General features: G+C 37.1%; 8 protein-coding genes and 1 long non-coding RNA gene across 19 annotated transcripts; 4 read left to right on the top strand and 5 right to left on the bottom strand.

The window, feature by feature from the left end:
- Window positions 1-6: 6 nt before the first annotated feature.
- Window positions 7-4,474, bottom strand: LOC109503583 (uncharacterized). 2 transcript variants are annotated; one of them, XM_025296749.1, is made up of 7 exons: window positions 4,263-4,474; window positions 3,664-3,870; window positions 2,735-2,988; window positions 1,870-2,192; window positions 1,455-1,698; window positions 851-1,131; window positions 7-412 (listed from the first exon to the last, which is right to left on the bottom strand). In XM_025296749.1, the coding sequence occupies exons 2-7, from the start codon at window positions 3,764-3,766 to the stop codon at window positions 175-177; spliced, it is 1,443 nt and encodes a 480-aa protein (XP_025152534.1). In that variant the 5' UTR covers window positions 3,767-3,870; window positions 4,263-4,474; the 3' UTR covers window positions 7-174. The 2 variants fall into 2 exon arrangements, with proteins under 2 accessions (XP_025152534.1, XP_019700204.2); XM_019844645.2 differs by lacking the exons at window positions 3,664-3,870; window positions 4,263-4,474 and adding an exon at window positions 3,515-3,606.
- Window positions 4,475-4,735: 261 nt separating this feature from the next.
- On the bottom strand, window positions 4,736-7,472 carry Cdc23 (cell division cycle protein 23). Of its 3 annotated transcripts, none has more exons than XR_003112570.1 (8): window positions 7,283-7,472; window positions 6,525-7,186; window positions 6,181-6,360; window positions 5,930-6,094; window positions 5,604-5,850; window positions 5,219-5,483; window positions 4,940-5,145; window positions 4,736-4,862 (listed from the first exon to the last, which is right to left on the bottom strand). XR_003112570.1 is itself a non-coding variant. In XM_025296724.1 (7 exons), the coding sequence occupies exons 1-7, from the start codon at window positions 7,381-7,383 to the stop codon at window positions 5,035-5,037; spliced, it is 1,731 nt and encodes a 576-aa protein (XP_025152509.1). In that variant the 5' UTR covers window positions 7,384-7,472; the 3' UTR covers window positions 4,884-5,034. The 3 variants fall into 3 exon arrangements, 1 of the variants encoding a protein (XP_025152509.1); XR_003112571.1 differs by having other exon boundaries at window positions 4,762-4,836; XM_025296724.1 differs by lacking the exon at window positions 4,736-4,862 and having other exon boundaries at window positions 4,884-5,145.
- Window positions 7,473-7,772: 300 nt separating this feature from the next.
- Sergef (secretion regulating guanine nucleotide exchange factor) lies at window positions 7,773-10,600 on the top strand. Of its 2 annotated transcripts, XM_011152915.3 has the most exons (5): window positions 7,773-7,873; window positions 8,565-9,132; window positions 9,417-9,656; window positions 9,953-10,111; window positions 10,211-10,600. In XM_011152915.3, the coding sequence occupies exons 1-5, from the start codon at window positions 7,847-7,849 to the stop codon at window positions 10,378-10,380; spliced, it is 1,164 nt and encodes a 387-aa protein (XP_011151217.1). In that variant the 5' UTR covers window positions 7,773-7,846; the 3' UTR covers window positions 10,381-10,600. The 2 variants fall into 2 exon arrangements, with proteins under 2 accessions (XP_011151217.1, XP_011151213.1); XM_011152911.3 differs by having other exon boundaries at window positions 9,953-10,600.
- On the bottom strand, window positions 10,297-10,999 carry LOC112588127 (uncharacterized). Its single transcript, XR_003112578.1, has 3 exons — window positions 10,908-10,999; window positions 10,600-10,821; window positions 10,297-10,357 (listed from the first exon to the last, which is right to left on the bottom strand). It is a non-coding gene; the product is annotated as an uncharacterized LOC112588127 (long non-coding RNA).
- Window positions 10,730-13,130, top strand: Fam92 (CBY1 interacting BAR domain containing protein Fam92). Of its 2 annotated transcripts, XM_011152909.3 has the most exons (8): window positions 10,730-10,892; window positions 11,006-11,107; window positions 11,469-11,597; window positions 11,694-11,874; window positions 12,011-12,235; window positions 12,390-12,422; window positions 12,569-12,730; window positions 12,844-13,130. In XM_011152909.3, the coding sequence occupies exons 1-8, from the start codon at window positions 10,861-10,863 to the stop codon at window positions 12,973-12,975; spliced, it is 996 nt and encodes a 331-aa protein (XP_011151211.1). In that variant the 5' UTR covers window positions 10,730-10,860; the 3' UTR covers window positions 12,976-13,130. The 2 variants fall into 2 exon arrangements, with proteins under 2 accessions (XP_011151211.1, XP_025152556.1); XM_025296771.1 differs by lacking the exon at window positions 12,390-12,422.
- Window positions 13,131-13,282: 152 nt separating this feature from the next.
- Window positions 13,283-15,408, bottom strand: LOC105190249 (heat shock factor-binding protein 1). Of its 3 annotated transcripts, XM_025296792.1 has the most exons (5): window positions 15,258-15,327; window positions 14,814-14,908; window positions 14,176-14,289; window positions 14,009-14,075; window positions 13,283-13,763 (listed from the first exon to the last, which is right to left on the bottom strand). In XM_025296792.1, exons 3-5 carry the CDS (start codon window positions 14,272-14,274, stop codon window positions 13,675-13,677), a joined length of 255 nt encoding a protein of 84 aa, XP_025152577.1. In that variant the 5' UTR covers window positions 14,275-14,289; window positions 14,814-14,908; window positions 15,258-15,327; the 3' UTR covers window positions 13,283-13,674. The 3 variants fall into 3 exon arrangements, with proteins under 3 accessions (XP_025152577.1, XP_025152572.1, XP_011151223.1); XM_025296787.1 differs by lacking the exon at window positions 14,814-14,908 and having other exon boundaries at window positions 15,258-15,408; XM_011152921.3 differs by lacking the exon at window positions 15,258-15,327 and having other exon boundaries at window positions 14,814-15,004.
- On the top strand, window positions 15,392-18,354 carry LOC105190250 (group XV phospholipase A2). Of its 3 annotated transcripts, none has more exons than XM_011152923.3 (7): window positions 15,392-15,951; window positions 16,183-16,325; window positions 16,459-16,693; window positions 16,809-17,036; window positions 17,243-17,414; window positions 17,497-17,619; window positions 17,742-18,354. In XM_011152923.3, exons 1-7 carry the CDS (start codon window positions 15,846-15,848, stop codon window positions 17,959-17,961), a joined length of 1,227 nt encoding a protein of 408 aa, XP_011151225.1. In that variant the 5' UTR covers window positions 15,392-15,845; the 3' UTR covers window positions 17,962-18,354. The 3 variants fall into 3 exon arrangements, with proteins under 3 accessions (XP_011151225.1, XP_019700229.1, XP_025152551.1); XM_019844670.2 differs by having other exon boundaries at window positions 15,893-16,007; XM_025296766.1 differs by lacking the exon at window positions 15,392-15,951 and adding an exon at window positions 15,968-16,027.
- A 958-nt stretch (window positions 18,355-19,312) lies between these two features.
- LOC105190252 (TBC1 domain family member 20) lies at window positions 19,313-23,136 on the bottom strand. Of its 2 annotated transcripts, XM_011152924.3 has the most exons (6): window positions 23,073-23,136; window positions 22,295-22,994; window positions 21,744-21,987; window positions 20,874-21,077; window positions 20,487-20,706; window positions 20,101-20,403 (listed from the first exon to the last, which is right to left on the bottom strand). In XM_011152924.3, exons 2-6 carry the CDS (start codon window positions 22,788-22,790, stop codon window positions 20,101-20,103), a joined length of 1,467 nt encoding a protein of 488 aa, XP_011151226.1. In that variant the 5' UTR covers window positions 22,791-22,994; window positions 23,073-23,136. The 2 variants fall into 2 exon arrangements, with proteins under 2 accessions (XP_025152480.1, XP_011151226.1); XM_025296695.1 differs by lacking the exon at window positions 23,073-23,136 and having other exon boundaries at window positions 19,313-20,403; window positions 22,295-22,790.
- Window positions 23,137-23,207: 71 nt separating this feature from the next.
- LOC105190253 (translocon-associated protein subunit gamma) lies at window positions 23,208-24,936 on the top strand. The gene is made up of 4 exons (XM_011152925.3): window positions 23,208-23,537; window positions 23,972-24,099; window positions 24,321-24,412; window positions 24,599-24,936. Exons 1-4 carry the CDS (start codon window positions 23,408-23,410, stop codon window positions 24,792-24,794), a joined length of 546 nt encoding a protein of 181 aa, XP_011151227.1. The 5' UTR covers window positions 23,208-23,407; the 3' UTR covers window positions 24,795-24,936.
- The last annotated feature ends 339 nt before the right edge of the window (window positions 24,937-25,275 follow it).

The raw sequence follows: 25,275 nt of genomic DNA, 5'->3' as shown, positions 1-25,275 counted from the left end.
AAATAATTAATACGAGGAACATAATATTTGCGTTGCGATTGTCATTACTTACCTTAAAATCAATCCTTAAAATCCAACCTTAAAATCAAATAATATATCGCTAATAACGCGCGCTTCTTTCTTCGTGAAAATTATTTAAGTTAAAAAAAGTTCAATATGCGCGTATTCTATTTCTTACGATAGTCCCCGATTCTCTTCGCTTTCGGAGAACGGCACTTGACTGTCTTCATCTGGTGACGGAGTCGGTGTCTCCAAGATCGTCTCTTCCGCAGGCTTGAAACCGTGCATCCACCTAGCTTGCTCCTCAATTTCCGGTATTTTATCGTCGATCAATTTCTCTACATCCATTTTGTTCAGTTCCTCCTGTATGCGTCTCTTCAAAGGCCCCTCGATGGCATCCATAATCTGATACCTACAAACGTAAATGAGAAATGAAGCTAAAAACTAGAAAAGTAAATTCGAGCAGTTTTGTGCACACGATTGCTTCTCCATAGAGCCGTAGAGCATAGTTATTGCGAAATATACGATGAATGATGGAAGAAGTTTCTAAAGATTGAAAAGTGCCAGAAATATTTCAATTCAAACTCCGCCTTAATCTCTCCGGCTCACACATCGACTCATCTTCCTCAATTTCACCTTACCTTAATTTCGAACTTAGAAAATTCTCGAATGTCAAATTGAATCTACCGACGCCGTGACAAAGCGAAATTAACACGTGTTCGCACACAATCGTTTCTGATCGGCGGTCTAATTGATCGGCTTGGAATGAAAATCGCCAATTACGGGAATAGCCTTGAGATCGACGCGAGACGCATATTACGGAGAGGCCACGGGCACGGCCATTACAGACCTTAAAAGGTTTGGCAATATATTAACGCTGGCTTCCATGAGATAGTCCAACGTGCCAGCTCCGTGGATTCTTGTCTGGATGTTGCCCAACTCGAGCTCCAGTTCCTCCAGGGAGGCGCGCTTTCGCGTGTCCAACGGCTGGCCCAGCTTTATCTGCATCCGGAAGTATTGGACGGTGAAGGACATTGTGCCGGCCCGCGACAAGAACCCGCCGATCACGCTCACCTCCCAGTGCGTCTTGCCTGTGAGCTCCTGAGTGCCGATGTCCAGTAGCAGGTAGACCTGCGTATAAGGCGCGCAATGCCTTAATAGTAAACATAAGTCGCCCACATGCGAAACCCCAAAACCGTCGGGGTTCGCCACGTTCTTGCTCGTCCACGTTCGGATCGTATCGTTGCATCGACGATCGCACGGCCGAGATTACGTAACGTTACGCAACTGTGATCGTCGCAATTATGATAATGTCACTGCTTTGCGTATTGCTAACACGACGCGTGTTTACAACTATCTAACTGACTGTTTCTAGGTCTAACGTTCTACGCTTCGTCGACGTTCGTATGCCGGAAGAGCGTTCTTGTCTCGGAAGAACTATCATCAAAACTCACGTTTCCTTTCTCCATGGTTATAGTGATGTTTCCCATGCGATAGAAACTGGCCAGACCGGTAATCCAGGTGTGTGACGAGGTTACAGTAAACACCCCGGCACTCTGGGTATAATCCTGCACTCTATAAGGATCGTAGCCCATCAAGCGGACTTGCTTGCGAGCTTCCGCGACCGCCATGTCAAAAGGTGAGATCGAGTTCGGGAAATATTGTGGCAATTGAGATATTTGCTTGTTCACCTCGCCCCTGAAAGATATATTCCACGTCGCTTAGACATATTAAAATATACGATTATATAATTAAAATTTATATTTAAAACCGAACGTTTTATATACAACTTTTATATTTAACGCTTGTGTATTAAAATGTTTCTTTCTGCCCAAAATATTTACGATTGAGAATCGCAGTCCTTCGTACCTCACGTTCATATTGACCTCCTTCAATATGAACGGCTTGATGCTGTCAAACATGAAGGTGCCGATCGAATTGATGACCCCCTGGAAAACCGAACCCAGGAATCCCAAATTCTTGAAGTCCAAGTCGATTTTGTCAAACGTCAGGTCCATGTCAATGTCTTGGGCCTGTAGTTTCCCGTCAGTCCCGACCTCCAGCCTAGCGATACCTTGGACGTTCACACCAGTCAGCTTCACCGAGAAATCACCGGCCGACTTCGAAAGCCATGACGCCAGCGTGTACAATCCACGAATATCCAAAATGTCGATTTTCACTGCGACGGAGACCTCAAAAATACGCATGCTTTTACATTTGCGAGGAAAGCACACAAGCGGAGAATCAAATGTCGCAGACATACATGCGTAGACACAAAAAAAGAAAGGAAACACACACACACACACACACATATATATATATATATATATCTGTCGAATTTAACTCAACATATTAATTTAATTCAGCGAACAAAGCTAATTTAATTAATTCAATTCAGCTAAACAAAGAGGCAAGAATAGTACGAAAATAATAAAAAATAATATTCAATGACAATTATGACATCAAATAATAATGATAAAATATTAATAACGTTAAGTATTAATAATAATTGTTTGATAAATTCGATAAATTCTCTTAAGCTAGACCACACCGTAAATCTTGCTTAGCCATTCAACTTTGCGGCGTCGTCATTTATCGTCTTTCTCTTACGTCCGCATGAAATGCGATGCGACTGTTAGCGTGTTCGTGGCGACGATCTCTAAATGTCTTTCGAAGTGACGTATTCTTAAAAGATGTTTAACTATTTGCATATTCAATTATCCATCTCATTTACCTGCATACGAGCCAGTTCCGATTCCACATGTTCGATGCGGAACTTGGCCAAGCCGTAGACATTTATCTGTTTGAAGTGCATCGTGTACATGGAAAAGGAGTGTTTCATGTCTGGAACCGGCATCGGATCAGGTATCGGCGCACCCGGCAGCCCGACCGGATCATCTTGCTGATAATGTTTCAGAATCGCTCGAATTTGATCCCCGAGCCGTTGTTCGCCCGCAGCCATGCCTGCCTGGTCCGCCTTGCTCTTGCCTAGAAGACATTAGTCGACTAATTAGCAGGCCAAACGAAGGATCGTTGAATAATTATAACTTCGAGAAATTCCAAATAGCGATTTTCTATCGCCACACCTTTTCTTGGCAACCACGCTCGCAATTTCGAGATTATCGTTTTGTTTGTCGCAAAAACGACGTAAAGACGATTCGAAGAATTAATTATTAGAATCTTGCGTAATATTTACATACGTAAGCGCGATAAATCTATCTTAGAGCGATCTACGATTGCACTCTGAACTGTAAATTATATTGCGCGATGGAAATATATCGTTCATTACGGAGAGATAATAACGTAACGGACAGTTTGACGTATTAATATGAAATAGCGCGACAATCATATCCTTTTCTAATTTCCTCTATTTTTTTTTTGCTGTCGCTTATCTTTTGACAATTCGTTTTTGAGATTGGATTTTTACATCGCAGCTAAGAAATGAACAGGAGAGTTCTAATCCGTCGCTTATGCGGCGTGCAATCCGACCAGGTAACATGTTTAAATGATTTACCGGAAGTGCAGAGTTAGGAAAGTCCAGTTAGGAAAGTGTGTTGCTGCTTGCACACAGCATTTAATCCAATTAAATTCTATTTGAGCAATTTACGAAGAAAATAGAGACAGCCTTCACCCAATTGCCCGTATCACAACGATTAATCGTACTTATCGAAGACGACGAGGCATCGTCCAGTTTTAGATCGTCGCCCGCACACAAGGGACACAGGAAGCAGCACACCACTACCAAGAAGGCCGCGTATATTTGCATTTCCGATCCGGAACACAATTCACACTCGTACACGTTGTTCCAGCCCTTCCTTCCAGGCACACCGATATAACCAAACGTATTGTTTAATAGTTTTATGCTTGTTGCTGCAACAATTAGCAAATTCAATTTCGCTATTTCACAAACACTGTCGATATGTAAATTTTAACAACTCGTCAATAAAACCAGAAAGGACATTTTGAGATGTATCATCATAAAAAAAAGAACATTTCATTTCAACCAATAATGGTGAAACGCTAGGTATTATTGCATGATAAATATGTAAAAATGTTCATAATTGATTAAAATATTTATGTTGATATTCTTTAATTCTCCGTTTTTTTTTTATTTTTTTTGTTTATCAATAATATCTAATGTTTGGTTCTTATTGGCTCGGTTGAAATATTGCTATTTTGATTAAATTCAGAAATTCCTTTTTTTTAGATATTTTCCAAACAACTTCTTTCCTTTTCCGGAAATTATTCGTAGCACTGTTTACCTTCGACGGAATAACTGCGAATTTTACGTTTAATTGTACGGCTGATTTATCAGAACTGGATTTCCTCGCGGTGCAAAAGTGCCGCACCACGTTTCTCGTTGTGAAACTTGAATCAATGTCTTTCTCTATCCGTTCGTCGATGGTTCAACAATGAACGAGAGGCATGGACACAGCCGTGCAGGCTATAGGCGTTCGACTGCGAGGACGTCAGTAGATTTAGTGTAACGATATCTCGACAGGTCATTGAGGAGAGCGAGGGTCAAGCGCTTTATCGGCTGTCCACGCCCCTCGCCCCTCTAGCGTATATGTTTTCTCCTCATCCACCTCTTTCTCCCTTATTACAGTCATCCGACGTCGCTTCGGTGGCGTTAGCGCACATCGCGCGTGTGTCAATTATGAGGAAAAAAGTGGAACGGTCCTGACTTGACAGGTAGAGAAGTGAAATGGATTTTTGTTCTCTCGGTCAACGCACTCTCTAATTTCAGTCTCATTCCCAATTCTCGAGAATTTTGTTCCCCGGGAGTTTTAACTTTACGAAGACAGGAGCAAATTCGTCTCCATCAGTCAGCGATACCTGTGACCGACCATGAAGCACTGTTACTGCAATTTTTATGCGTACAAGTTGTTACGTTGCATCTTTTCAGGAGAGAGAATTGATTTACCATAGAAACACGTACATGGTGCATAAAATTACCGAATTACTTTGTATTTATATACAGAGAAGTTACACGAATGTCATAGACTGCGAATGGTAATGGAGATGTCATTTTATTTATGGGGTAGGTGTGAACGAGAGATTCATCGGTGATAGTTGACTGCCGGATATCGCGTCCGTACGCGCTGCTTGCTCGATCACAGGATCCGTTTCGTTCATGTCCTCCACCTAGAATAGAGTCACGAGATCGATTCGCGATCTACCCGAAGAAACCGCCGCAGCAGAGGACACTCCTACTCACCACCATGGAAGTTTCCTCCACTTTCGCTCTCTTCTCGGCGATTGTTCTTAACAGAACCTTGGCCTCCTCCTTCGTCTCATCAAACTGAAGACACTTCTGTGCGTAATGATTCGCTTGATCCAATTGCTCTCTCTTCAAATGATATTGTGTTAGGTATATGTATGCATGACTCAACTCTTTCCTATCGACGTTCCGGTATTCATCAACTACGAAGTCCGTGTAGGCTGTAGCCGCGTGATCGTGTTCCCCCAATTTCTCATACAGTCTAAAATGAACAGAAATCACGGTAGAAATGAAGCAACGTCATTTGATGGTGTATTTGATGGGCCAGTGGGATCGAATGCTCTTGAATATAAAAAGTGTAGAAATTTATATTGTTACATACGTTGCTAATTTCAACAGTGCCATGCCTTCTATATCGCCCACATTGCATGCCTTGTAGTAACATTTGAGTGCATCTTGTATCTTATCCTGTTTCTCATATGCTTCACCCAAGGCTAAAACCATTCTACTATCGTGTGGTCTTAAGAGCTGAGCTTGTTTATAATAATAAAGTCCATAAAATGGCATTTTCAAGATTTCGTATGTCTGCCCTAAGCCATACCATGCTCTATAATCTCGTCTGTTCACCTCTATCACATTACGCGAAATATAAATTGAGAATGTATTATGATATTAACGGTGCAAATAATAAATCCTCAAAGATCTTACCGATTGCCTGTCTATAGCTGTGGATAGCGCCATTAGTGTTTTTCATTTCCATAAATTCGTGACCTAATAATGTCCAGGCCGATAGATATTGTGGATTCATTTTCAGTGCTCTGTGGAAATACATCACTGCTTTTTGATGATCAGCTCTCAAACTGTAATAATTTCCTGAAAGGAAAAAAAGAGATGCATATATTGGTCCATCTTATAATATATATTCCTCCTATTTTCCTAAAGAGACTTGGTTAGCTTACCTACTATACAACAGGTCTCCAACCTGTACTTATCTATCTCAGTAGCTCTATGCGCCAAATATGCCAATTCAACTTTCATCTCTTTGACGTAAAGTAAATTTGAATATGTATCCATGTTGTCAAGACAATAAGGATCTTCTTCTATTATTCTTTTAAAAGTTTCTATCGCAGTATCAACATCTGAAATATAGAGAATATTTTTGTCATGCATAATATTCACAATTAAATAATTTGTATATCTGTAATGTTGCAAAATGCTAAAGAGGTTGATTAACAATTTTTTTTAATAAAAATGATAAGCAAGAGCATATTCATTCTAAATATCAAATATATATGAAACTTACCTCTCCTATAATGTACTGCTATTGCAGTTTGAGCCAGTACATAACAATTCTTTTGAAAACCCATCGATTGCAATTCACAATACAACGCTAAACCTTCATCTATAAGTTGTAGTTCTAAATACATATGCGCCATAAAAAAGTACTTCATCCAATGGCTTGGCAGGCATAAGTTCTCCAGCTTCTCTCTGTCTGTGATCAAAGCAGCCAGCTCTAACCATGTACCCCAGTGCATAGGCTCCTTGTGTATAGATTCCACTAAGACATCAGTTGCCTCTTTGGCGAGTTGTAGTTTCTTTAAGGTTACACCAAAGAGATATAAACCATAGCCATCTAGCTTGGAGGCCAAATGATCCTTTCTCAGATCGGCACAAAGCAATTTAAGACTGTCATTTTTCATAGGATCCGGTGGCACATCTGTCATGTCATCAATCTTTTTCTTCTCTCCAGACAAATAACGTGAATACAAATGTAGAAATCTAACTTTTGGGGTTGTACAATCCTTTGTAAAGTATGCAGCTCTATCATATTCCTTCAAATCAAAATATGTTTTAGCTAATGTATAGGTATCCTCCTCTTCATTTATCTCCAGTGACTTGATATCCGTAGTCAGGTCGTGCAAGTTCAACTTTACATTTTTCAAGGAGTAATTCAATTCCGCTAACCTACGATAAATACAAACACAAAGGTTGAAGTATGTAAAAACTTGCGCGAAAGAAATATCAATACATTTTTATAAATTTCAGCAGAATTTCACATACCATTTAGTGGTATATCGTAAACCACGTTGGGAGCACTCATTTATCGCGTGCAAAAGATCAGTTTTAACCACTTTAATATCGAACTTTACTGATTCTTCCATTTTTTAGCGCTTCCTCAAGCTTTTCTATGTCATATCATTTATGAGATCAATTGTATGTTTATAACGATATTACACATATCCAGAAGTAAATCTACGTTTACTTATTGCTTCTTCATATAAATAATTCGTAGTGCCGGCGTCCGTTATTTACAATCAATTGAACTTTTCGGTTGCACTTTCTGCACTTTATTTTAATTTCCTTTTCCTTCTTTTTCCTTGTAACACTTTAAGATATATTTGCTTCACGTTTAAGTGTAAAAAGTGCAATATATCGTAAATGAAAGGAAAATACCTCAAATCATACATCACGCACCTCAGTCACGAAACAAAGTTAGATTCCTTCGGGTTAGGTTAGGTATTATTATCGAACGCCATCTGCATAAGGTGAAGGGCGGGTTATGAATACAGAAGAATCTCCGTTCTGAATTGCACAAGCGAAGACACACGATTGTATCATTCAACAATGACTACGTATAAGCTGATCTCATGGGTAAGGCGATCATTTATGAGATAAATTCGTGTAGTTTTTATAAAAATCAACTCTATCGCGGCACGTCACATGTAAGAAACTTGATCGCACATGTTCACCATATATCACGAGACGAAAAGATCGTGAGTCATGCGGCGATTCAGTTGCCCATCTGACTCCTTATTGGCGGACATCGCGGCTTTTCTAGGCTGATTTGCATAGCGTAAAGTCTGAATGGTTGTGGCACCTCTCGAAATCTTAACTTCAATGGCGGATCCTTCCTGAGATGAATTTGAAGCAGATTGTTCGTTAACGGAAATGAAACTGTAAATTATTTTCTATTATTTCTATTTGTAAAAATAACTTGTTCTCTCATAGGTCTCATCAAAGTGCTTGAAGAAGAGAAAAAGGATATTTGTCCTTCGATCTATAAAGTACCAATTTTCTTGAGAGTAATGTTCCTTGCGAGAAATACTTATTCCACGCTTTTGATTAATATTTTTATATTTTACCCCACTGAATGACCTCACTAGAGCATATACCCCAAGATAATTTATTTAATAATCCGGCAAAATGAATAAAATCACACGTATATATCACATATCTTTCATTTCGGCGCGTTTAGAAAACTCCACCAAAGATGGTGGCAAATTTGTGAAATTTAAATGTTCAAAATACGAACCTTCGAGAATCTAACGGAGATCTTTTGCAGGGTGCAAACTCGCATGGTCAATTGGGACAAGGTGTGTTATCCGAACAATGCGTGTTACCTAAAGAAATCGATTTATCCGGATGCGACCTTAGACCGGAATCCGTGAAGAAAATTGTCGGTGGTGGCGGGCACACGTTGATCCTGGACACGGAAGGTCGCGTTTACTCCTGCGGACGAAACGACAAAGGACAAGCCGGAGTCTCGAATACGGAGCGAACAAACGTTCTAACATTTCAGAGACTTTCCCTCGACGGTAAAACGATGATTGACGTATGTTGCGGATGGGACACGTCCGCGGCGTTGACGAAGGACGGTGACTTGTATCTTTGGGGTTCCAATCGTTACGGACAGCTGGGCGACGATCCATCGATTCATTCGTCGACTTCATCGCCCATATGTACCATACAATCAGGCAAAGTTAAACGGATTTCTATGGGTTTACGACATACTGTTGTGGTGACGGACAACGGCACTGTTCTGGTTTGCGGAGCAAATAGCAAAGGACAATTAGGTCTAACTAATATGGAGAGCAAACAGTCCCGAGACGTTCGACATTGTTTCACCGCAGGTATAACAGACTGTCGTACCGTTTCTGTTCTGTAGAAAAGAAAATAAGTGACATGAAGAAATCTGATGCATCGTTATTATCAAAATTTTCACATTATATTCCAATAGAAAAGATAACTTTAAAAAGAAAGAGAGATCTGATATATTTTGTTTTGACAAATTTTGTTATGAAATTGTTTGTCACATTTTTTTGATTGTGAAGAAATACGAAACATGAAAAGATTGAGCGAATCGTTGTTACCAGATCCTGCATGTTATATTTTTTATTGAAACACGGTCGAACAGTTTCAGGATTGACGGACGTAGACCATGTCGCATGCGGCGAGCACCATACTGTGGTCGCGACGTTGAACAAGGGCACGTTCACCACGTATTTCTTCGGCGACAACAAGCACGGCCAGGCGGGAATTGATCCTCGAGAGTGCACGCGAATCTGCCCCGCATACCGTTTCGTACGTTGCGACTCGCGATTCAGTGTGTCGATTCAAATCCATGCAGGTTGGAGCCACACAAATATCTTGAGCGGTATACTTCGATTAATCACGAGTAGATATTGTTTATGTTCAGCAGAAAAAGCTGCTTTACAACTGTTGTAAAATTCGTGAATCTAATTGGCGTATGTTCTTAAATTTAACTGAATCCAAGAGTATGCACCACAATCAGATTCATGAGTTTTACAACAGTTGCGAAGCATCTTTCTCTGCTGAACATAGCCGTTGCTTTACCTTCCTGAAATTGGGATTTGGAACTTGGTTATATAAACAGATCTTGAATGTACTGTTCCGGGTTGATTGAATATCGTCTTTTCAAACGTATCGTAGACGGTGCCGTTTATTCGTGGGGAAGAAACAGTTACGGGCAGTTAGGCCGTGGACAATCAGAGGAGGAGGGATGCGAATCTTGGAGAATGCAACGCGTCGAAAATTTACCGAAGATCGTTCAGCTCTCAGTTGGATCGGAACATAATGTTGCCTTAGCCGGTAAATTATCGAGCACAATGGACACGTGCGCGTACATTTGCAATTCATTGCGTCGGAAAACATGGGAGATAATGAGATACGTCAAATTTAATGCCGCAGAAACTGGAACGATATTTTGTTGGGGCTGGAACGAACATGGCAACTGCGGTAACGGGAACACGAAGGACGTTCTGTTACCGGAACGCTTGCCGCTTCCACACAACTCTATTGGCGTCCTTGTTGGTTCCGGCGCAGGACATTCATTCGCTGTAATAAAAAATATAAATTGACCGCGATAGTACAGTGTAAATATGTTCTAGATAACGTTCTTAATTAATTTTTCTTTATGCAAAAAGATCCTGTATATAGAAAATAATTTCATAAATCTTCTACATATAAGTGTAAATATTATATCGCAATAATGAAAGTCAGAAAGTGTCTCCTGAAAATCTGCCTGTGAGAGGAAGATGAGGAAAATATATATAGAAATACATGCAAAAGTATCTAACATTTCAAACGATTGAACGAAAGTCGTACGCTCGACCCTCTACCCTGTTAGTCTGAAGGGACTATAGAAAGCGCGACACAACTTCACCTCAAGCAGCAGTTCACTACCACCTGTCAGTAGACAGGCGACTGTCACCGTCCGCGTGCGGAAGAATAGACGAATACTGAAATTGTCCCCAGCTTTGCAGGAGATATCACGCTTTGTCGGGCGTCTCGCAGAATACCTGGGCGAAGAGCAAGGAAAAGGAGAAGAGAAAAAAGAAATGCTTCGAATACGTTCGCAAAGTAGCGTGTGGTAAGTCGAACCTACACAAATATCCGGCTTGTGTTTCGCTAGCGGCTACATTTGACAACACAGTTGCAAAGGAGATCGCTTCTTTTTAACAAAATCTCTTTTGTTTCTGCCAGCGAGCAGGAAGCTAAGTTCGTGCAGGATCGCATCACGGCCGTGGAGAAACACTTCGCCGAGCTGTGCACGATATTCGCGGCGTTCGTCAGGAAAACGGCCAGGTGCGACGACGACGAAATGCACGCACTACCGCTCACACGCACCTTCCCATTCGGAATTTTAAACGGACGAGTCGCGATTTTATTTTCTTGAAAATCCCATTTTCAAATTTTCTCGTGTCTGCTCGTGTTTCCAACATCTGTTCCCAACATCTGTACTTCCTTCAAAATCGTTATCTCCTCTTAGGACGAACAAATACGAGGGAATATAGGCAGGCCAGTACTTACGAGCGGAAGTGTATATTGATTATTTTCGTCAGCACGACACGCACGAAACTTTCGTTATCTCGGTCACTCCTACAACGACAGCGGGTTCCATTTCGCTCGCTAGATACTCATCCCGCCTGATATTTCCTTTCCTCAGGTTACGCGATAAAGGTGATGAGCTGGCCAAAATCATACATACATACGCCGACTTGGAGACTGTGAATCGATCCTTGAGCACCGGACTCGCCAGTTTCTCCGCGACGTTATCGGTCATCGGTGATTACAGGTGAGGAAGCCACCTGTGTTGCTTTCTTACACGTTGCATTGTACTTTGCCCGGGCATTGTTTCAACGCGTCTATTATGAACACCGTCACACTACAGAGATGCGGAAGTGCAAAGGTTGGACGCTAAAGTGGTCGCTCCTCTTTCGCAATACGCGACAATTTGCAAACATGCCCGCGACGAGGTGAAGAGCACCTTCTCGGCGCGTGACAGGGAACTCGCGAGACGGAGACATCTGGATAAAGTCCGGGAGAGGAACCCCAGGAATCGTCAGATGATAGTATCCTTATGGTCGAAAATCATCAAGTCAATGAGGCTCAATTTCAATCGTAAAACGTAACTCATTCATTTCCATAGCCGGTCTCTTCGTACGTATAAATGAAAGAAGAAAAGCCTTAACTGCAAAAGAATACTAGTCGCAAGCCGAATCGGAGCTGATGAAGGCATCCGTCGAGGTGTCTCGAGTAGTGAAGGGACTGGAGGAACAGATCGACTCGTTCGAGCAACGAAAGCTGCATGATCTGAAATCTATATTGCTGGACTTCGTCACCGTGGAGTTGAGCTTTCACACTAAGGCGCTCGAACTCTTGACCAAAGCGTACCAAGACGTCATGGCCATCGACGAGGTCAAAGACCTCGAGGTAAAACGAGAGATACCTACGAGCAGTTTTAGCAGACCCCAAAAATTATGCGCTGTTTTAATCTTTCGCGCAATTGTCTTCGAGATAAGTGATATCTATATAACTGTATTTTGTGCAAAAGTGTAGTCAATATTGTTTATTCTTTGACGTGCAGGACTTTCGAAACACGAGAGGAAACATGAACGGGGTAAATCCACTTCAGATTGATACCTTATCACGCGATTCAATGTTTCTATAAATAGCTTATCTATCATCTAACAACATTATGCGAAAATACCTCAGTTGTCTATCCTAAATAACAAGGGAAATTGTTTTGATTGTATCGTTATCCAGGAATTCAGGGAGACGATGCGCGTTTCCGACTCCGTCGCGAGATTGAACACAGTGGGTAGAACCTCGTTCCGACAAGCCTATTCGTTAACGAACCTGGCTAGTCGATTCGCATCTTCTCCTATGACTTCGCAAAAATTGGTTAATCAAGGAGCCGAGTCCGCTGTAAGTAATCACAAACACTTGGAATCTTGAACATTTTTTTAATTTAACTCCACGAGACTTGGCGAACATATTTATTTTCACTTTTATTTTTACTATGATAAATGACTTTTTAGGATTCCATACGAACGGGATTCACAAATTCATCCGAGTCCGTCCAAGTGGAAGAATACGCCGATAGTACAGAGGAAACGGAATCAGAGTCAATTCGAGACAAGCCTGTGAGAACTAGGCATAAATCTATGTAACCTTAATCACTCCTTTAACTTCTTGCCTTCCTGTCCTTCTAGAGAACAGTATCAGGACGTCTGGGCCATAAAGTAAAGAAGCGTTTCATAATCAAACCTGTTCCAGCGATTCCCACATATAAGAAGTCCTTAATATCGTCAATTATTTATGGCGTGCCTCCTAAACTCAATCAAACAAAGTGAATTTTGTACACTATACCGTATATTTCTCTTTTATTTGAAGAATATTTCAATACTTTCTGTTTGTGTGTCATATATACCAATTTAGATACTTATAAATGCATAAAACTATTCTGCACATATAAGATTACAGGCAGTGAGATATTTTATTAGAAGATATTAGAACTGCTTTTATGTCAAAGGCAGTATCAAGAAACAGTATGATTACACTCTATTGAAACTACGCAATCACTGATACACACACAATCACTATTACTTTACTTGATACTTTAATTAGCACTGTGATAAAAATTATATTTGAAATAATATCAAAATACATATATAGAAAAGTGTAAGTTTATTTATATGTAATAAAAAGACTTGCTTATGTCTCTCTCTTTCTCTCTCTCTCTCTCTCTCTCTTTCACACTGTGTCTGTATAAATATCCATCTGATGAGATGATATGATGTATGGATATCTCAAATACTTCAGATGAGTGGTCACTTATTTGTATTTAACATTTCGAAAGAAGGATGAGCTTATTTATCACCGCCCTCAACACCCGCTTGTGTCATTAAGTCTGCGATATTCTTTTCCAGATCATCTATTCTGCTTCCCATTTCATCTAGTATTTCTTATTAAGGATCTAATCATATCTTGAAGATACATCAGACTTGTGTGTGTGGTTATATCAGTGAATCACCATTTAAATCGACATACTTCAATGCACATGTGGTAAGCACACAATCAGTTACACGATTATCTAAAATTACTAAGAAGTATCTACGCGGATATTCCTCGACTTGTCATTCTACAATTGATATCATTATCATACGTGCTCTTATAGGTTATACTAAATACCAAAAAGGATATTTCTCCCTATGATCTGGTCGGACATCGTTTGAAACTTGTCCTGCATATTCTGCAGCAGCGTTTGCACCTGCAAACCGAGAAGGTCAGTCACACCGGAGAACCATCGTCGGCATTTGACAGCTCGCGCTTGGTCGAGAAGAGGAAAAGAGAGAAAACTGCAGACTCACGTATTGCGTCAACTCCTGCATGTTCTTCGGATCGGTGCTATTGCCCATCCCGTAACTGTCCACGTCCTCGCCCTTGTGTTCCTGCTTGATGTCGGCCATTCTCACGACAGTGTCCTGCAACAGGGGGGGGGCCCTCGTCAAACTGCTTCGATTTCTACGTCGCAATGAAACTCGCGAGCGGGCGTATGCGACGCGACGTCTCCGTCCACTGATGCTCCCGTAATTTCGCAACGGACGGAGCTAAGCACCGTCGATTGATCAAACAACCCCGTTTTCAACTGCCGAACCCCTCTCGTCCATGAAAGGCGAGTGTGCTTTTAACCCTGACACTACCTGACACAGCTCCGGCACTTTAAGGCGACACAGCGCGTCCCTTGTTCTTTTCTCGATTAAAAAAAAAAAAAGAAAAATAAAAATGCATAGGGAGAAATCACATACAGAAGATGACTCAGACTTTTAGAAAACAATTTTATTGAAACGTTTCAAACTGGAAAAAAATATTAAGAAAAACGCTAGAGGAAGATGCAAATGGCTGTTGGTTTCCTTTTAATCGGCAATTTTCGGTCGAGGAGCATTTCTCCCAGACATGCGAGTTGAAGAAATCATTGGTGCTAATACACTTCCAAATCGAGGCTTACTGTCAGCTCCTTGATTGAAATGCGCACGATGCAGTGCGGGATGACGAAGGAAGTCTTTTGTTCGCCTTCGTGACGGTCGGATGTGGTTCCTGTAACTACGCATATTTTTGATCTTGGGGACTGCGTGCGCGTTGTCCCTGTTCCTCTTTTATTTCCAAAATCGTTGTGATTGGCGTAGGAGAAGGAGTGTAATAACTCTGCTCAGAGCCATATATTGAATGCATGAATGAATGAATGAAGGGATGACGAAGCTCGTGTTTGCACCGCGTTCCCCCGCACTCGAGCGTTTATTTCGATTAAGTGGACGAAAGAAAACAACGCGTGCACTTATCGGCGATACAATTTGGCTCGTCAAGCAGATAACATGTTTATCAGCGTAAAAACAATGAAACGCAACATAGCTTGCGAAAGCGCGCCAATGAACGTGGTGATATTTTTTCTAACCTCAAATTCATCATTTCGATTGGTCATTGTCAATGGCGTGGTCGCCTCTCCTCTGTTATGAATGCGCAGTCGACGCGTGTATACGCAATCAGCTGATTACATCAAACGTGTATATTTGATACCGTCGATGTTGGTCTGAAGTTAAACGCTTTTTGAGTCGAGAACGATACACGAGTGCTTTCACTAAAAATGAATTTAGTCGCAAAGGACTATTGACTCAATCGTGCGGTGAACCATATCGTGAAATAATTTTATTTTGCCACACACAGGAATATACACGTGAATCATTCGTTTCTTTTTCGACACGAGCAGAGGCATATTTAACGCCGAGCGTCAATCGACGAACCTTCGACTCGGAACTAACTTCAGACGTGAAACGTACGTGACGTCAATGGTATAAAAACAGTGAAGTGTCTGCAGTGTGAGTTATCAGACGGTGTTTTCGTCCTCGCTGCTGCAAACGCGAGTATAAAATCATCGTTCGGGAAGTCGTCATTCGAGAGTCTTATTTGCGAAGAATTGTTATTGCACCACGTGAATTATTTCTCGCTTACGGGCTTAATTCTAATACCGTGGTCGCGACAAACAATGCGCCTGGTAGTGCTTTTAAACGCAACAATCGTTCTCTCGCTGTTTGTGCAAGTCGCAAGATCCTGGCAGTCGCAGACCAAACAGAGATCGCCTGTTATTTTCAGTGAGTTATTTAGGTCTCGGCGAAGATATCGTTTAATGTACATCTCGTTATTTTGAGTATGTTCAAAGGATCGCAAGTAATTCAGTGGTTATATGTAATAGTATTTAATAGTTTCATATGTTTTCTTCTTTTTTTAATTATGCGAATATAAAACTGTAAACATAAAATTTGCAAATATTGTTAAGAGATGCGATCGAAAAAAAGTTTTTGTTTACAAAAAATATAATACAGTTCCAGGTGATGGCGGCAGCCAAGTTGAGGCAAAGATTAACAAACCTTCAGTGGTACATTATATCTGTGAAAAAATATCCTCCGATTATTTTAGCCTCTGGTTGAACATGGAACTACTTGTACCTGTTGTGATAGATTGTTTTGTATGATCATTAATCTGTCTTCCATAAAATTTATTTTTGGCTTCTTTCTCTCAGCAGCCTAATATTTAAATCCTAATATTTACCTAATCTAATAGCTATCTAATCTAATCTAATTAAGTCTGACTTATTGCAGATTGATAATTTAAAGTTAAATTATGATAATGTAACAAGAACTACCAGTAATCAGCCTGGAGTGGACATAAAGATATCAGGATGGGGTGATCCTTTTGTAGTTGAATATATAGATCCAAGTAAAGCTTCACCAGGTTCATACTTCAAATATATCGGAAATATGTTGGTAAATGAATTAGGATATGTCAGAAATCTGTCACTACGTGGCGCACCTTATGATTTTAGAAAAGGACCTAGTATGTACAAAGAATAGGAATTAATAATTATCTCAGATAGACATGTTCAATGCTTGGCAATATATATTTTATAGGATTATATTACAAATTTACCAAAATAAAGGCTGAATTTCAGGTGAAAATGAGAAATTTTTTGCTAATCTGAAAACTCTAGTCGAAGAAACATACATAATGAATAATAATGTACCAATAACACTAGTGGCCCATAGTATGGGTGGACCTATGACTCTCATAATGTTGCAACGTCAAAGTCAGAAATGGAAAGATAAATATATCAATAGCTTTATCACTCTTAGTGCAGTATGGGCAGGATCCATTAAAGCTATCAAAGTCTTTGCCATTGGTAGGTATCTTAAATTATTTAAAATTATTACTTATTAATAAGCATAGCAATGTTATCTACTTTATTTACTTTAGATTACAGATATTTGATAAGGAATGTCAGATATCTGAAGTAGTACAGTATGAAAGAAAATTTAATGAGCAAATGTTTTTAATTATAAAATATATTGTTTCATATATTTTACAAACTTATTATATTCAATATAGGAGACAATTTAGGTGCATACTTTCTGAGTGAAAGCATATTAAAGAATGAACAGATAACAAGTCCAAGTTTAGGGTGGTTGTTACCCTCAAAATTATTTTGGAAAGATACTGAGATTCTGGTGCAATCGGAATATAAAAATTACACTCTGAATAATTTACAGCAATATTTCATGTATGGTATACTATTTAGATGTTTGTTATATCTACTGTATTTTATTTTTTTCTCCTAGTAGCAAATATGTTTGTTTTTACAGAGACATAGGTGTACCTAATGCTTGGGAATTCAGGAAAGATAACGAAAAGTATCAATTGGACTTTACAGCACCAGGTGTCGAAGTACATTGTTTATATGGCAGTAAAGTGGATACTGTGGAAAAGTTTGTATATTATCTTTTAAGTAATATAGAAGTCTTTAAATAGACTTCTACATTACTTTAAACTTAAATAGACATATTAACATTATAGCAAGAATCTTTAAAAATGTATTATTTCTGTACAGATTGTACTATAAACCAGGTGTAGCAGTAGATGGCTATCCACAGTTAATTTTTGGAGATGGAGACGGAACTGTAAATATAAGGAGTTTAGAAGCATGTACACAATGGCAGAAAACACAAAAACAAAAAATTTATACTAAAGGTTTTCCTAAAGTAGATCATATTAATATCTTAAGGGATCATGATATCTTGACATATATCAAGACAGTTTTAAAAGTTTGACATAGTTTTTAATGAATTGTTTTTTTATAGTAAAATACAAAATGACTATTATGTATTTTAGATAATGTTATAAGTTACTCTATAATTCATTTTGCAGTTTTGGGATGAATTAACATGAACAAAACAAAAGTAATACATTATAAAAAAATAAAAATCGAGTATATCAATTTGAGGTATATAGATATATAGATTTACTTAATTGAAAGAATAATTTCATGTAAATTCCAATAGCTCGATTGAGAAATATACTTATTGTAATTAAAAATATATTTTTATTAACTATATTGTTCATTAAAATATATCACATCACACAATACATACACCGGCGAATATCAATCGGATTATAAAGTGGTGCAGTTGCAAAAAAATTTTATAAATGTAAATATTATTGACTGGCCATATTTATTCATAATATATTATTTTCTCCTTATATATATATATATATATAATAATGTTGTCCTAATTGTAATGCATTAACCATTATAAATATTATTGTACAGCATAAAAGTACTTTCTATAGAATATTATTATTCTAAACTTTACTAGAAGAGAGAGAAAGAGAGTCATGTTTGAATGTTATCTTTGTTTTATATGAAATCAGAAGATTAATATAATATAAAAATTAGTGATGTTATATATATATATATATAACATCACTAATTTCACTGATTTCATATAAAACAAAGATAACATTCAAACATGACTCTCTTTCTCTCTCTTCTAGTAAAGTTTAGAATAATAATATTCTATAGAAAGTACTTTTATGCTGTACAATAATATTTATAATGGTTCATGCATTACAATTAGGACAACATTAAAATCTCAGTTTCACAAGTTAAATTTGTTGTAAATATATATATATATGTGTGTGTGTGTGTGTGTGTGTGTGTATTCCATATTCTTACAATGGCTTCTAATCTGTGATGAATAGTTTCAATAATATAGAATAATATTTAAAAATAAAGAAACAAAAACTTTCATTATTTCGTTCTATCTTGATGTTGTTTAAATATATAATTATACATCTTTTCTTTGTATAAACCCAAGAATATGGAATCATAAAGTTTGTCAGAACATATACTAAACAATGTTCATATAGAATATTCATGTATAAAATGACGAACTACAAATACTTATGTGCAAAATTTACAAACATTAGTATTAATATTGGTAATTGATACTAATACTAGTAATCACTGTTCAATCAACCAACAATATATAATTAGATATGTATTTTTAAAATGAAATCATGTATATCCTTATGAAGAAAAAGAAATTATACAAAAGGTAATAATAAATAAAAGTTGTTAAAAAAAACAATTCACTTTTATTAACAATGACAGTAATTAAATGTTCTAATTTTCTTTTTTAAATTTAGCTAAATACATAAGTCCTTTCCTCACAGGAATTGTAACAATAGAATTTTAACTTATATACACACATTACATGTATGAAATTTTTTCACATATTATAACATATAATGTTATTCAAAGTTATTAGACACGTTAATTTTATATTTGAACTTTTAATATTTTTTGAATATATTTCAAATTGCTGCTTTTCTACAAACTCACATATATTTGTGATTCTCATTATTTTTTAACCCTTCCACTGCTATCGGCATCTATAAGCGTTTAAAAAAATCGTTTATAGATACACTTATATGTTTATGGACACTCTACAAGTATCATTCGCAATACATATTCGACACTTACAGATGTTTGATTTTATTTTTGTAATAATAAAAGCATATTTATACAGTCTCAGCTATATATCAGATGTTCGCCATACAAACTGCATTTTGTGTCCGAATTGTTCGCAGTGTAAAGGTTAACATAAATATATGCACAGAAAGTTCAAGACCTTTTCAAAGAACACAGCATAAAGGCAGCATAGGAATGCAAAGTTCTGATTCACCTCTTCTGGAAAAGATTTCCTCAAACATCGATAACCAAATTCTTCGGTTATTCCTAGTAAACATATATTTCTTGCGCGTTCATTACTTTGGTAAAGTTTGCAAATGACTTAACATCTTTAAACTTTCACTCAGTGACATACCAAAGATGTACCAAAGTCTTCGTTTTACAAAAGATGTTAAAAAATTCTACTTTCACAGTAAGTGAAAGATTTCTTTTAATGTCAGTTAATTCCTGAGGTTTTTATGAAGGCATATAATCCCAAAGCTAAAATGGTCACAACAGTAATGGTTTTGTAACTTTTGATACGATAAGATATTCTTGGTTTTGATAGAGCAACTTTTAACTTTCGTTGTCTCTCTCTGTCTTGACGACTTGCTTCTGCCAATGCCTTCCATTCTTGTTCTTTAATTTTCCTTTTTTGATCATAATCCTTAACATCATTACTGATAGATTCGGGAGGATATTGTCGATATAAGTTATATGCTTCCATTAAAAGTGTCTCAAATGGCAAGTCATCTGGTAACTGAAGAGAAACGTAAAATTCAGAATAATTTTATTAAATCTTTCTATTTTCACAGGTAAAAATGTTTACATAATTGTACTTACCGTGCATAATACTTTATGTGTATGTCCCATATCTGGTGTAGTATTGAAAATTTCAGTAGCTCTATGTGCAACAATAACTGTACTTAAATAGAGAGGCATAAGGGGAGGACTACCAAGAAAGTAATCAAATAATCTATGTAACAATTTCCTGTTTTCTGCATATTTATGTGCATACCATGTTGTATATTCAGCCAGAGCAAAATGTGGAAATAGTTCAACACTAGAATGAATAGAAATGTTGCCATTACACTTATCAAAATATTCATACATATAAGATAAAGTAAAAATATAACTTATTTTTCATAATATTTATAGATAATATTCTGTATGAATAATGTAGGAAAATTGTGTGAAATCTATTGTATTGGAATATATAATAGCACTAACTTCTCTAAATGGTCTAACAAAGTTGGATGTACTCGTTCCAACAATGCAAATATATAGAATAATTCCTGATTGACTTTCTCCATAGTTTCTTCCATGAATCTCTCCAGAAACGTTAGTGATATTCTTTCAAGCACATACAAACCTGCTTGCAATCCCATCACAAGCAATACAGTTGCTGCCACATCATTGTATCCCTGGTAGTAACTAAGTATGCGTTATTTTATTTTGTATTATAATAAGATAAGGACATGAAAATAAATGTTTGGAAATACTTACATCAGAAACTGCTTTCTTTTCTATAGTCTTTTCTAGTAATAAATCCTATTTATTATTATGCTATTACATATGAGTTTGTAAATTTTTATGCAAACCAAAGTTCAATCCCCAACTGACTTAATCTAACCAAACCGAACTTAATAGTAACTTAGAAGTTGCTTTCATAGAATTAATCTTGAAAATTTTTATTATATATGACATTTTTGAATTTCTTCCTATCTTCTTAAATCTCACACAAAGTTCACTAAAAACTTACTTAAGGCTGTCTTTAAAAATTTACATATATATATTTTTATAGCTTGTCTTGCTGATTATTACAAAAAAGACCTGGTTCTTTTGGTCTTTTGCAGTAGTATTTCCAAACATTTGCCAATATAATATACTATCACCTGTATTCACAGTCAGGCATTATGTTTTAAGACTTCCTTAAATTTATCTTCAGATGGTCTGTAGCCAATAAAATAATCCGTGCAGCATCTAAAGATGGATGTAAGGAGGCCTCAAATATAAAGCCTGACTATGAATACGGATATATATATCATATATGATGAATAAAACATGTTATTTTTTTAGTTAGTACTTGAAAATACTAACTTTAATCGGGAATGCCTGTGAAGTACCCAACACATAAGTTGTGTCAGTTGTTCTTGAAAACTCTCAGTTTCTTCTTCCGTTGCGTTATGTGAAATATGACTGCCGCTACGTGCCACATCCTTTAATATCTGTTGGTAAACCTCGTTTGGTATGCAAGTATGTATAGTTTCTAATCCATTAACTGGTATAGATTCCTTTTGCACTAGTCTCAAGAGTTTTGGCCACAGAACCCTTCGTATATCATCTACAGATCATCTTTATGATTTCAAAACTTGGTTATACAAAACAAAATTATTTTCAAGAAGGAACCAGTTTATTAGATATAAGCAATATCATAAGACATTACTTTTTATTGATTTTAATGTAACTTAACTATATCATGTATTAAATTATTGCTTTTAATTGTAAAAAGAGTAATGAGATTTCAGAAATCATACTTTGTAAAGTCGAAAAATCTATCATCTATCCAAGACGACAGATATCCTAGATATGCGAAAATCATCATGAGGTTCCTTATTGATCATAACGTATTGTCATTTTCACGAAAATACCAGTAACGAAGCCTTCGCTGCTGCAGCCAAGTCGTTTCAGCTCGCCCAAGGTGAGATTTGGATTGGCGACACTACCACGAATAACGCTTATCTTTGTCTTTTCGCGACTCGTCAACGGATCGTCAACCATCTCGGTGACAGTTCCATTACTGCCGTTCGAGTCGTGGTCATTCCCATCGCGAGTCAGCACTTTGTTTTGTTTACTGGACACAACCACGTCAGCGATGTCTGATATTCGCGGCAAGTCATCGTCGTACCACGCTTTCGTAGAATCGGACAAAGTCATCAATGGTATACTGTCGCGCGACTCGAGTGCACCATTGTCCTCTTTGGTTACGAGGTTCGCCGTCGCCGCGGACTCCTCGTCTACGGTTACGAACCTTTTGCGAATCCTGCTGTTGTTGTTACAATGAGTCACGGCCGTTGACGTTTGCGCCGACTTGGCATCCGCATCGGGCTGCACCAGAGGTTGCACCTCGTCGTTCGTGGCCTCCATCTCTTCGAGTCTCTCGTGAATTCACATCAAGTGCTCTGCGACGTGTGCCATAACACCGACAATTTGGTTAAACGACAACTTTAGAAGTGTGACAGATTGTCACAATTGGCTTTGTCGAGAGTGACGCGCGAATGACACATACACCTGCGCATTGCCCACTACGAATTGGAGGTGGCATTTCTCACCGATCGTTGAGTTATACCACTTGGAAATCAAACAAAGATATATCTTATCATATTGTAGAATCACATTACCTTTTTATTAATTAAAAATAATACATACCGTATTATAATTGTGACATAATATATAATTAGCCACTAGGCCGGAGCCATTTTGGCAAAATAAGTAGCATACTTGTGACATCTGTACTCGAAATTTTACTTAAACAACTTAAGTGATGCAGTCCTGTCGGTAAGTGAGACTACATCCGTCGGCAACGAGAACTAACCCAGTGACGTTTCGTTGGACACGTCGTCATATGCGTCTCCACGTTTCTTCTTACGCAGGCGCGACACTCGCGCTCGCCATTGAATCTTGAGTGATCTTGAGTCTCGTAACAGCAGGACATATCGAGTGGTTGGCTGCTGAGTTTGTCGTTATTTGAAAAATTGCGGAGAATGTCAGGCAAATCTAAAGCATTTACGAAGGAGGAAGAGCTGCTGCTACAGGACTTCTCCAGGAATGTCTCGACGAAATCCTCGGCGCTGTTCTATGGGAATGCGTTTATTGTTTCGGCGATACCCATCTGTAAGTACAAACACAATTTATTAATCGAGGGCATACGTCTGTTGTACATTTGTCGCATTAATTTGCGTGGCCATCATATTACTTTTTAATTTTATGTTAGTTTTATGTTATTATTGTATATTACTGTAAACAAATTGGTCGTTTAACAATGTTCTATATAAAATGTTTTAATGGGTACATGGTATATTTTTCCACTGATTTTACTGAAATTTCGACTATGTGTATGTTTTAAGTAAGAATTTTTAAGAATACTTTTTACATTCACAATCAAGGACATAATATATATTTTACTACAATACTGCTAGCAACTTTTGTAATTATCATAAGATCTGCTGATCAGCATTGATAGTTTATATATTTATTAAGCAGTTTAATATATTAAACAAATATATATCATCATAAATTATATTAATAAATCATTATGTATGTTTCAGGGTTATTTTGGAGAATACATTTGATTGATCTGTATGCTAACTTAATCTCTTTCATAGGGATTACATTATTAAGCACATACGCTCTTGCATTAGCATATAAAAATACAAAATTTATCCTCAAACATAAGGTATGTATATATATACTTTGAGAAATAATTTTTTTTCTGTAAAATTATAGAAAATTGCTTATCATATGCTTGACTATATAATATAAACAAGTTCCATTATAATTTCTGCAAACTGATATTGTTACTTCAATTTTTTGAGTAACTAATTTAAAGAATATAATTTTAACAATTAACATAGTGACAATAAAAGTATTCTATATAAATATGTACATGTTACACAGATTGCTGTGAAAAGAGAAGATGCTGTAACGAAGGAAATAAGTCGTAAACTTGCAGAAGACAAGAAAATGAGTAAGAAGGAAAAGGACGAAAGGTAATATGCTTTACATTATTTTCAAATTGAAATGATCAGTAAGAAGTTATAACATGTTTAATGTTACAGGATTTATATATAGGTCAATTTTGAAAATAGAGATTGCGAAAAAACTACTATCATTTCAAACTTATTTTTATAAAATTTTCATAAAATTTATATTAATATATGTTATGTATCTTTTAGGATTTTGTGGAAGAAGAATGAGGTAGCAGATTATGAAGCAACAACATTCTCTATTTTCTACAACAATGCCCTTTTCTTGGCACTCGTCATTGTATCTTCATTTTACATTCTAAAAACTTTCTCGCCTGCGGTAAATTACATACTTTCCGTAGGAGCTACTAGTGCACTCTTAGCGTTATTATCAACAGGATCTTAATAATATATATGTCATGGTATATTTTGTTATCTAATTTCATAAGAAATCTTCAACAATGATTCATCTTTTTCATATGAACAATTATAAATTATGATATATGGTATAAATTATGATAATAAACATATTTCTATTTGCAAAACAATATATAGTTCAACAAACCAAAATGAGATACCTCAAAAGAAATTCTCTAATTTGTAACATTACCTTACATTTGATAATATCCATTTATCATTTTATATCTTTCTTGATTCATAAATTCCTGGCAGTTACTCATTCCACATTTATTCAACTTTATCACAGTTATTCAATTCCATAATTTCATAACAAATTCCTGAAACTGAAATTTATTATGAAAAAAAATATAGAAAGTATAAATAAAAATAATCATATAGAATCATTATATAAATATGATGATAATGTTAATTTAATGACATATAAATTGAATTGAATAGCGTTTCTGAGTCATTTATTTGAGTGATTA

The sequence above is a fragment of the Harpegnathos saltator genome, unplaced genomic scaffold, assembly GCF_003227715.2.
Source record: "Harpegnathos saltator strain DR-91 unplaced genomic scaffold, Hsal_v8.6 scaffold10, whole genome shotgun sequence".
NCBI classification, from domain to species: Eukaryota; Metazoa; Arthropoda; class Insecta; order Hymenoptera; family Formicidae; genus Harpegnathos; species Harpegnathos saltator.
Note: the sequence above shows the minus strand (reverse complement) of the source record. Positions and strands in the feature narration are given on the sequence as shown.